Source organism: Anopheles cruzii, chromosome 3, assembly GCF_943734635.1.
Source record: "Anopheles cruzii chromosome 3, idAnoCruzAS_RS32_06, whole genome shotgun sequence".
In the NCBI taxonomy this organism is placed as follows: domain Eukaryota; kingdom Metazoa; phylum Arthropoda; class Insecta; order Diptera; family Culicidae; genus Anopheles; species Anopheles cruzii.
In genome coordinates this window covers 54,171,002-54,182,157 of record NC_069145.1, presented here as the reverse complement: position 1 = coordinate 54,182,157, position 11,156 = coordinate 54,171,002, and the positions used below count along the sequence as shown (strand labels likewise).

General features: G+C 46.3%; 3 protein-coding genes and 1 non-coding gene across 4 annotated transcripts in view; 2 read left to right on the top strand and 2 right to left on the bottom strand.

Moving 5' to 3' along the window:
- The window catches only part of LOC128270611 (lysosomal alpha-mannosidase-like), a 3,509-nt gene extending 1,394 nt beyond the window's left edge, over positions 1–2,115 (bottom strand). Inside the window, exons 1-5 of the mRNA XM_053008022.1 lie at positions 1,894–2,115; positions 1,171–1,273; positions 487–1,094; positions 288–421; positions 50–231 (exon numbers count right to left, since the gene is read on the bottom strand). Of these exons, the coding sequence (XP_052863982.1) occupies positions 50–231; positions 288–421; positions 487–1,094; positions 1,171–1,273; positions 1,894–2,115 (1,249 nt within the window). The remainder of the gene's footprint in view (positions 1–49; positions 232–287; positions 422–486; positions 1,095–1,170; positions 1,274–1,893) is intronic.
- Positions 2,116–3,513: 1,398 nt separating this feature from the next.
- On the bottom strand, positions 3,514–3,585 carry Trnap-agg (transfer RNA proline (anticodon AGG)). Its single transcript has one exon. It is a non-coding gene; the product is annotated as a tRNA-Pro (tRNA).
- A 2,256-nt stretch (positions 3,586–5,841) lies between these two features.
- Positions 5,842–8,494, top strand: LOC128270610 (lysosomal alpha-mannosidase-like). The gene is made up of 3 exons (XM_053008021.1): positions 5,842–5,878; positions 5,924–6,380; positions 6,445–8,494. The coding sequence occupies exons 1-3, from the start codon at positions 5,842–5,844 to the stop codon at positions 8,492–8,494; spliced, it is 2,544 nt and encodes an 847-aa protein (XP_052863981.1).
- Positions 8,495–9,699: 1,205 nt separating this feature from the next.
- The window catches only part of LOC128274455 (lysosomal alpha-mannosidase-like), a 55,120-nt gene continuing 53,663 nt past the window's right edge, over positions 9,700–11,156 (top strand). The window contains exons 1-5 of the mRNA XM_053012668.1: positions 9,700–9,808; positions 9,868–9,970; positions 10,044–10,651; positions 10,728–10,861; positions 10,929–11,129. Of these exons, the coding sequence (XP_052868628.1) occupies positions 9,892–9,970; positions 10,044–10,651; positions 10,728–10,861; positions 10,929–11,129 (1,022 nt within the window). The 5' untranslated portion in view covers positions 9,700–9,808; positions 9,868–9,891. The remainder of the gene's footprint in view (positions 9,809–9,867; positions 9,971–10,043; positions 10,652–10,727; positions 10,862–10,928; positions 11,130–11,156) is intronic.

Here is an 11,156-nt window from a genome sequence, read left to right as displayed (position 1 = left end):
TGTTTGCACACTTGCAGCAGGTGATTTCCGACCCGCTCGTAGCGCTTACTGGTCGGTCGCGACGTATAGTAGCCGGTCCAGAACGAGTGGGGATCGGAAGCGTAGGGGAAGAAATCGTCACTCTTCGTAGGCCACGTGATGCCCGTATCGTGCAGCGCCTTCAGATAGCAGGACGGTGTGGAGTAGAACACGTTCACGTTCGTACCATTCGCTTGCCGTGCGTTAGTGTACCTGTAACGAGGGTCCCGGTTAGCCACCAACCTCAAGTAGAACTCTCTCCTACTTACTTGATCAGTTTGTCCATGTTTTTGAAGTACACGTTGGCGTCCATGTAGGTGAAATCCCCACCCATGGTGAGGAGGATGTTGTTCGTCCGGTAGCTTTGGGCCTGCTGATCCACGTAGTACAGGAACTTGTCGACCTGCGCGAAAAGATCAATGAGAGAGAGTGCTACCCCGGAAACACTTTCCGCATTCCTCTACGTACTTTGGCTTTAACATTGTTTTCCGCCGAATAGCGCCCATCGATGAACGGCTCGTCGGAGCACAAGATATCGAAGCAGAACCCGGCCGGCGCTTGGTAGAGGTTGTAGTGCACACCGGTGAACAGATCGCTATCGTCCAGGTTGGCACTGGTCTGCCAAATCATTTCCGCCCGTTTGTGGTTCATGCGTTCCTCCTTGTCCTGGTAGTCGAGCCGGCCAAAAAACATCCCATCGTAGCCCATCTGCGCCAACAGGGATGCCTGTTCGCGCGAGTGTCCGAACGGATCGATCTGCCATCCGATCCGGGGCCGTCCACACGCACCGAACGTGTCGTTCAGCTTACGCAAACCCCAGGTAAACTGGTCCAAGATGCTGTGGTAATGGGCTGCCGCCTCATCGTTCATACTCCACGCCCCGCCAATGAATTCCAGGCGTCCCTCGTTCACCAGCTGTTTGACCTGCTGCTGCAGTTCCTCCGTTTGCTCGTAGAACCATTTAAAGAAGAACGCCGATTCGACGTAGATGAACTTACGCTCGGAGTTGTCCAGCAGAGACTGTATGACCGAGTCGAGAATGTACTGCACACCGGCCTTCTGAATGCTCGTTCTGCCTACGGAGTCGGATCGCGGAAAGTGATCGCGGATAAGTATCTGCAAGTTGCAACGTCGTGGCGTTCTGATACTCACTGCCATAGTAGTACTGGTCGACGGTCTTCAGCCAACCCACATCATCGTGCGTATGTGGCACCAGGTGCACGTTCAGCATATTTTTCTTCGCTTTCGGGCACGACTGCAACGACAAAAGTTTCATTATTGCGGTTTAAAGCCGACGTCGACTCTTGCATTTGTAAAACAACCGTAAAATGGGACATTAGTTCGTAATGGCAATATTAATAGATTTCCGAAGCGCCTTCACAGCACAACGGGGGGGCAACAGGCAGCAACAGAAAACGGCACAACGCTTATCGTTTGTATGTGAAAACAAACGGTTTTTGTTCACGTTTGAATGTGTTCGCGGTACCTCTTATCAGTGCACTACATCACGAAGCAAGATTCAGGATCACTATAATCAACTTTGGGTGAAGTTCCGATCTCAAACAAAACTGATTCAAATTGTTGTATTTTTTAACGTGTGGCCAACTTTTGAAGAATAATTTGAAAGGTGTTCGAGGAAACAATCGTCTATCGCTGTCCACTTAAAATCTTACAAAGTTCGGAAACGCTTCACCGTTTCATTTGAAGTACTTAGTGTTTTGCAGTTATTATTTAAAAAATAAACGTTACAACTACTTGCAGTGACAATCCCATATTGAATTATTCTGAATACTTATACTGGTAAAGCACACATAACTATAAATCTTGGTCAAGCTAAGTTTTGCTCCGGTTGTAAAATCTACTCTTTTTACCTACCTCATATCCGCATGATGATTGGTCACTAAACTTTCGACCAAATTCTACGTACTCATCACTTTCGGCCACTTGTTTGACGAGCGTATTGCCGGCACGTCGGGCTCCTGACCGGAACGGTCCACACGAGACCAGTGTCAAGGTGCTGCAGACGAGAAGCACTGCGAAGAGGCCCGTCACAACAGCCAGACGGCCGCCAATCGAATTGGTGCTGTGTTTTAGCATAATTCAAAGATTATGCCTCCTGTGAAGGGCCGTGGTGAGCCACCGATTACGTTCAGCTCCACTAACTAGGATCCGTGTGACTTTGCCGATGCTGCACTATTCCATTGGTCGGTTCGATCCTGCCTTTAAAACTTGTTTCTTGACGATGGCCACAAACTTAAGTCCACTCCAAACCGATTCCCGAGACCGAATGAGCGCTCCAGCGGCTTGACCGGCCACATAAATCCGATGAACCCGTTGCTGATAATGAACTTGTGGTCACTGGCAGAGTCGATCTCTTTCTCTCTGCGACGTACCACCGTCTCACTATCGCTTTCGTGGTTCCCGTGAAAGTCGATGAACTGCGCATGCGGAGAGTATTGGTGACCGCGGCTTCTTGGCTGCTGGACGGTCCGGAGAAGATCGTCTTGGCTTGATCACTGAGATAATGATCCTCTTCCGCCTCATGGATCGACGCGGTTTCGCGGCACGCATTTCGCGGTTTGGCTTTGGCCGCTAGTGATCTGTTTTCGACTTGACCACACCAATACCAGCGAAGATCAGCGGGTACACACGCCACGGCTGGTTTGTTTTGGTTTGTTTCTTCTGGACGCACACTTTTTCGAGCTGTTTTCTTTCCCGCGCGGATTCGTTATTGGTTCGGTTTTGTTTTCTAAACCAATTCTGCTGCGTTTGCGTTTCGTTTGCTTCCAAAACATTTTTCTCTTCTTGCACAGGGGCGGCAGCAATTCCCGATCGTCGATCGCGAACGAAAGCGAATGCTCACGTTTCATTTTCACTTCAATCATTATCGGCCCCGAAGAAAAGGCGAATACAACGAATATGGCGCGAAGGTGCTAGTGGAGGGAAAATGGTCGAAAATTAATCCACACTTTCGGAGCCCGCCCCCGGGCGCTGCCGGGGGCAAATGTTTGTGGGACGAAAGATTCGATACAAGATCGGTTCCGGCTGCCCGGAGAAAGGCCGTAAAATAATACAAGAAATACGCGCCGAGAGGCGGTGCAACAATTTGCTGTGTTTCCGATCGACCGACAACCGTGCATTACAGTTGCATTATCGTTCGCCGTCGGTCCAAAGGTCTGACCGGGGTCTCCATCTGAACACAAATCTAAGAACTATCGGGTTCGCCAGAGATCTTGTTACATGTTCTTTGAAAGAAGGCACTCGAAGCGAAGTTGCACTTGAAAGGAAAAGCCTGCTGCAATCGAACAGCTGCGAGCGATAACCCCGTTGCTGCTGAAAACAAGCATCATGGTTATTATTTAATGACATTACACTTAAGTACTCTTCACGCGCAAATCAATTGAAGGCGCTTGATTAGTTTTTGGGTTTGTACTGAGTTTATTCCTAGCTGAAGCAGGCAAAAAAAAGGGTAGCGGTTTGTTTCCAAACGCCGGTGGGCTCGTCCGGGATTTGAACCCGGGACCTCTCGCACCCTAAGCGAAAATCATACCCCTAGACCAACGAGCCCCTTATCCAACGCAGACGCAATTATAAATTGTAAATGAAGCCAGCGCCAGCTTCAACAGAAAAGGGGTGTTCAAGATCGAACGGTGAGTGTTGATTGAAAATTATCTGACGAACTTGTTGTGACAGCATCGTCAAACATTGTTCAATGGTGATAAGATGATATTCTATATTTATTCACAGTTATCTTTTAGACAGTCCTTCCCAGAGATAGTGGCGAAATTGGAGTAGCTCATCAATTATCATATGACATCGAATTTTGAGCAACAATGGAAAAGGCCTTTTTTTGCTTTGTTCTCTAGCCCCAAATTATGTAACTCTTGTAAGATAACTCGTATGATAGTATTCAATGATTCGCGTAAAATGTTGGTTTCCATGTGATTTTTAATTGTTACTTGCTTTCAGGCAACAAAAACAAAACAAAAAACAACTTCTTTGCAACAACTGTGGCTTATTATCTCAATCAAACAGAATATTTTTAATGCCTTTGAACGAATTATTAATACTGTTTTAATTAAACGTTTCTGATTATATATGGAAATTGTGTGAAAAAAACATGATATGTTACCCATCAAATCATTTACCTTGTTCATCTTTCAAATGGTGCAATACCGATATCGTAAGGATAAAAGGCTGGAACCACCGAAACAATCTCTGGACAAAATTATATGTGAATAAGATCAATCAGATAAAAAGATGGATGAGGAGGCACTAATTCTTACATATGGTCAACATCATATTTTAATGAACGTTGGTAAAGTTTGTTTTCAAATTCATTCAATTCAAACATTTTCATGTCGTGTTTTTCAAAATTTGTTTCAAAGACACTCACCTTGACTCCACATCCGTTGACTTTTTGGACTGCCGCTTCCAGCTTGACTTCGAAATGGGAGAATTGAAATGAAGCCACCTTCTTCTACTGAGAACAAAAAACGCTCTGGCGGCCTTCGATGTCCCTTGGTGGCCTAAAAACGATAAAAGAGAATAGACTTCTTAAACGCATTGGCTGCCCACGCATTTAGTTTATGGCCAGATGTTGATTTCAAGATACAGTGCTCCTTAGGCGCAGTGGCCACCATTGCCCTAGGTAGGACCCAGAACAGACCCCTGACTCGGCTAACGAAATAGCTACTCAGTTGACGGCACAACTACTTGGGAACCTTTAATCGCACAGAACCGATTGCTTGAGTGCTTGAGGCATCGACCACCATCCACACCGCATGAACAGTAGGCATCCCCTTTCGGAAACCGAACTGCCTACCGGAGAGGCCATCCGCGCCCTCAGTGAACTTGATCAACCTGTTGAGGATCAATCGCTCCAACAGTTTACAGTCCTACAGGTAGATCCGCCTGTAGGACGAAGCGTTCCTTGGGTTTTTACCGGGCTTTGGCAGTGGCATGAGCATCTGTCGCTTTCAGCGGTTCACGAACACACAATCATCCTGGCAACTTTATACAGCTCTCCGAAACATGTCGAGACATGACAGCAGATCCACACTCAAGGCGATATTCGGGATCCTTGGGGGGGAGCAAACGTCGACCAGCTAAATGCAGCTCTTCTTCCACACTCCCACCCAATATGAGGCCGTGACTTGTAATGCAAGTTGAATTCCATAAGATGCCGTCCACAGATTATAGAAGACTTACACATGTGGAACTGTTTAACGTAAAAGGATCCTTCAAGTACTGTATTGCGTTTGGACAATTGACAACATTATTGGGCCCATTATGCTTAAAAAAGGAGAAACTTCCTCAAATAAATTTACTTCCATTTCAGTTTTGAAGTTTGCTTTATGTACTTTATTTTCACTTTCAGTCATTTTATCTCAAATGCATATTTTTCACTACATTTAGCGACGGCTTACAACGAACGTTCTAATCTCCATCGGTTGTAGTTCAATGGAGAAATCGTCGTTATTTTGCCTGAATTCAACCTCGTCGTTCTGCTCTTCCCGCTTGATCTCATTAGATTCGACCTTGAATTGTAAGCGTCGTGAGTTTTCTTTCCACTGGTTGGCGCCTAACGTGGTCTCGCGAATGCTTTCAATGTTCAGAGCGTAAAAAACATCACGAATGTTAAATCGAACGGCCTGCGAGTAGACAGAATCTTCGCCCTTTTCGAAGAGATGTTCGAACCGAACTAGTAGCTTGCCATCTTTCCACGGCTCCAACGTAAGCAGATTTACATTTGGAGGCAGCTGTTGAGCGATGACAGAATAAATATTACGGAAGCTGTTCAGATACTGCTCGTAGGTAAGAATGCTGTTAACTTGGTTGACAAAGACCCAGCTCGGAAGTAGGACTTTGTTTTGTAAGAATCTCTCTTTTGTCTGCAGATTAGGCGGGGAGTGCGGACGGCCTAGGGCGGGCTGGCAGATCGATCCGTTCGGGCATTCGCGCGAGCAGGGTTCACTGTTCGTCCAGATGGGATACGACGGGCTGTTTCAGGGTCGGCTAGATTTCCAGGACAAAAACGAGCGCATCGCGAAGCAAACGATGGAAATGATGTGGAAAACCAGTGCCAGTCTCGAGCACAGCGAACTGTTCACCAGTGGCCTTTACTACATCTACGCTCCGCCGCCTGGCTTCTGCTTCGACGTGCTGTGCAACGATGACCCGATCATCGATGGGCCATACTCGGCGGATAACAATGTCCGGGAGAAAATTGATCTCTTTCTGGACACGGTACAGAACGTGTCGAAAGCATACTTGACGAACAACATAATTCTAACCATGGGAGAAGATTTCCACTATCAAGATGCTAATATGTGGTTCAAGAACTTGGATAAATTGATCAAGTAAGTCGATTGGTAAAAGTGAAAGTACGAAGAGCTGAATTTGTTTCTTGCACCCTCCCGATAGGTACACAAATGCACGCCAGGCGGAAGGATCGATGGTCAATGCGTTCTACTCTACACCTTCCTGTTACTTGAATGCTGTGCACGACGCAAACGTGGATTGGCCTACCAAGTCTGACGACTTTTTCCCTTACGAATCGGATTACCATTCCTTCTGGACGGGTTACTTCACCTCCCGACCAACGCAAAAGCGCTACGAACGCGAAGGAAACCACTTCCTTCAGGTCTGCAAACAGCTAACGGCTATCGCTCCGACGAAAGAGGAATTCTTCGACCAGCATCTAACCCGTCTCCGTGAGGTTATGGGAGTCATGCAGCACCACGATGCAATCACTGGTACCGAGAAGCAGCACGTCGCTGACGACTACAACCGCATGTTGTACGTGGGCTTTGAGGCATGTAATGCCAATACGCGATCGGTCCTCAACCAATTGACTGGAGAAAGAGAGAACTTCCAATTCGAGTGGAACTACTGCAAAGCTCAAAACATCAGCGCCTGCGAAACGACCGAATCTTTCGAGAACCTTGTCGTGCTCCTGTATAATCCACTTGCCCATAGCACCGACGACTTCGTGCGACTTCCGGTGAAGGAAGGTCAATATGTCGTGCAAAACGATCGAGGACAGGCTGTTCCATCGACGCTCATCCCGATTCCAAGCTCCATCATCGATATTCCGTTCCGTGAAAGCTCTGCGACTCATGAGCTGGTGTTCCACGCCGAAGCGATTGCTCCTGTCGGTTACCGATCGTACTACGTTTCGAAGGAAGCGGTCCGTGTTGCGACTTCTCAACGTGCGACTATACGACAGGAGGACAATGTTAGCATCGGAAACGAACATCTCACAGTCACGTTCGATGCAAACGGTTTCATGAGCTCGGTCACCGTAAATGGAGAGACTCATCCTCTGAAACAGAATTTCCTGTACTACGAAGGCGCCTACGGAAACAACGAAGCTTACGAAAACCGATCTTCCGGAGCATACATCTTCCGCCCGAATGGTACCGAAAACACGGTCACCGATGTTGTTGAAATACAGGTCGTAAAGACGGATCTGGTGCAGGAAGTACACCAGATTTTCAATGAGTGGATCAGTCAGGTGATCCGAGTGTATGCCGGCCAGGAGCATGTGGAGCTGGAGTGGCTTGTTGGACCGATCCCGATCGATGATGATAAGGGCAAGGAAATTATCTCTCGCTTCGAGTCGGACATTGCATCGAGCGGTGTGTTCTGGACCGACTCAAATGGACGCGAAATGCTTCGGCGAGTGCGAAACAAGCGAGAAACTTGGGATCTTAACCTACAGGAGCCTCTCGCCGGCAATTACTATCCAGTAACAACTAAGATCACCATTGAAGATGACACCAGTCGCTTATCGTTACTAATCGATCGTGCACAAGGAGGATCTAGTTTGACCGATGGCCATTTAGAACTCATGGTACACCGAAGGTTGCTGCGAGATGATCGTTTCGGTGTTGGCGAAGCGCTAAACGAAACACAATTTGGAGCTGGCTTAGTAGCAAGAGGCAAACATTGGCTCATATTTGGACCATCGTCTAAAGTCAGTTCGCAAGGTCAAACACAAGCAGCGAAGGAAAGGGTTCTTCAACGCCGCGTCCACCTAGCTCCATGGGTATTTATTGCTAAAACAAACGGAGTTTCTGCCAAGGAATTCTCCGGCCAAACTAGAAGAAGTTTTACCTCCGTCAAGGATGTATTGCCACTAAGTGTGCACCTGTTAACACTGGAACCCTGGACGGATGATGAAGTTTTAGTTCGATTTGAGCATATTTTTGAGACAAACGAAGACCCATCGCTCTCGCAGCCTGTTGAATTTGATATTCAAGATTGGTTTGAACACTATCAGATTACCGACATCAAAGAAACGACTCTGGCAGGAAATCAGTTGAAATCAGCTTCCCAGCGTCTAGTTTATGGACCAAGGAAATCCGTAGCAAAAGACTTGTTCAATGCAGTAAAGGAAAATCCCTATACTATCCAGTTAAGTCCAATGCAAATAAGAACGTATATCCTTAAAATCAGACCCCGATTTTGATGACGAAGTCAATGTGAGGCATGTTTAGGCTTTGCGACAGTGTTTACATCAAGGTGAAGGTTGTTTTTTTGTTTCAAGGGATAAATTCAATGTATTGAAATAGACAAATATAAAATGCAGTTGTTCAAGGTACTTGCAGTTTTCAACTTGACATGAAGGTAAAACTTCCACCAACCGATTTGGAAAGGAAAGAAAACTATTCTTATCGTGCCCCAGTGTGTGTATACTGTGAACAAACTACGGAGAACCTAATTATACAGAATACTTAAAAGTTAAATACTCTTTTATTAGTGCTTTATGATATTTCCAATATTATTTCAAAAAGATAAATGGTTCACGGCATAAACCTGCGTAGAGATCAAATTTTCCAAGATTTGTGAAGCTGTGTCAGTCGCCTATAGTAAACATGTTTTGAACACCAGTTTTCTATCTTGAGATAGCAATTCAAATACAATAAAAAGGAGAAAACAAAAACAACAGATACTCAAACGAAACTCTCAACTACTAATTTTATATTGCTTATCATACATAAGATTTATCAACTCAATGTAATCTTCACACTCTTCCAGACCCGATAGATGCAGATACGACTAAGTGATAAGTACAGAATGACATAACAACGATTGTATCATACTAAATTGTGTCAACAATTCTTGGCTGAGGCTGTTTGACCGAAATCGATGAAATCAAACAAATGTTCACATGCACCAAGCGCACGATAGTATCAGGTCGCGTCCGGAGACATCGTATACTGACAGCTGTATGGGAAGCTACGTGATACTAATCAATCAATATGTGATTCATAAATATATGATTAAATATGTGCAATCAATCAATATGCTATTCTCTACTGAAGCATCCCTATCGGAAGCTGCTACAGACCACGTTCCCGAAGTCTCTGCAGGTGGCCATCGCCCACCTGATTATGATGCTTCAAAATAAACAAAATGCCGATCACTGCACTACGATGTGCCAAACCAAATAGCATGCAATTGAAATTGAATAGATCAGCGTTTCGTTTGTAGATTACGCTCGGGCACGAATACCATCACCGAGCGAGCTTCGTTCGTGTAGGTGCCAGAGTCTCTTACTCAGCGATAAGTCGCGTTCGCTCATTATAAATTAAACTTCAAGCTAACCAGCGACAAACGGTGTGCGATCGCCGACAACAGCAGCAGTGTAGTCGCCATCGCCACAATGGCTACCCGACATTTAGTTTTACTGGTGACGGTAGTCTGTGCTATCATCTGTGCCACTACCGGCCATCCCACGGGGCACTCCGGTTTCAAGAAGCCCAAACGTTGTGGCTATGAGGTAAGTGTTGATTCCTCGGTGTTTTTGTAGTGTATCATCACTAATTGCGTGTGATTTAGGCCTGTCCCGCTCCCAAACCGGGAATGCTGAACGTCCACTTGGTTCCTCATAGCCACGACGATGTTGGCTGGCTGAAAACGGTCGATCAGTACTATTATGGAAGTGAGTTGAAGCATTGTCCTAACTGCCTTGATAGTCCTAGCATGTTAAACAATTCTGTCTTCTCTTCACGCAGGTCGCAGCAACATTCAGAAAGCGGGAGTGCAGTACATTCTGGATTCGGTAGTCCAGGAACTGTTGAAGGATTCGAAACGACGCTTCATCCAAGTTGAATCCGCTTTCATGCAGAAGTGGTACAACGAGCAAACTCCGAAAGTGAAGAGGCAGGTCAAAATGTTGGTGGACGAGGGTCGTTTAGAGTTCATTGGTGGTTCGTGGAGTATGAACGACGAAGCCGCCGTTCATTATCAAAGTGTCGTGGATCAGTTCACGTGGGGCTTGCGCTTCCTGGACGATACATTCGGCGAATGTGCACGGCCACGGATCGGGTGGCAGATCGATCCGTTCGGACACTCGCGCGAACAGGCATCCTTGTTCGCACAGATGGGCTACGATGGGATGTTCTTTGCCCGGCTCGACTACCAGGACAAGAACCACCGGATGGCAACCCAGACACCCGAAATGGTGTGGCGCACCAGTAGCAGCTTGGCGAACAACGATCTGTTCACGAGTGTGCTGTATAACCACTACTCGGCTCCACCGGGCTTCTGTTTCGATGTTTTGTGCAACGATGACCCAATGATTGACGACAACTCGAGCACTGATAACAACGTGAAAGATAGGGTCAGTAAACTCGCTCTCCTTTAAGACTGTGTGGTATTAAGCGATGCATTTTCCGGTTCTGCTATTCTCGTTTCAGATTGATACCTTTATAACGTGGTTGGAGAAAATGGCCGAATCTTACCGGTCGAAGAACTTGATTCTGACCATGGGCGATGATTTCAACTACATGAACGCTGTGATGAACTTCAAAAATATGGATAAACTTATCAAGTATGTAAACACTTATTGAGAACACATTGCATAAGTTCCAGGTTTTAAAAACCCATACACCTTACAGATACACAAATGCGCGTCAAGCGGAAGGATCGTTGGTGAACGCGTTCTACTCCACACCTTCGTGCTATCTGAAGGCCGTACATGACGCTAATATTGAGTGGCCTACAAAGTCTGATGACTTCTTCCCTTACGAATCGGATTACCATTCCTTCTGGACGGGTTACTTCACCTCCCGACCAACGCAAAAGCGCTACGAACGCGAAGGAAACCACTTCCTTCAGGTCTGCAA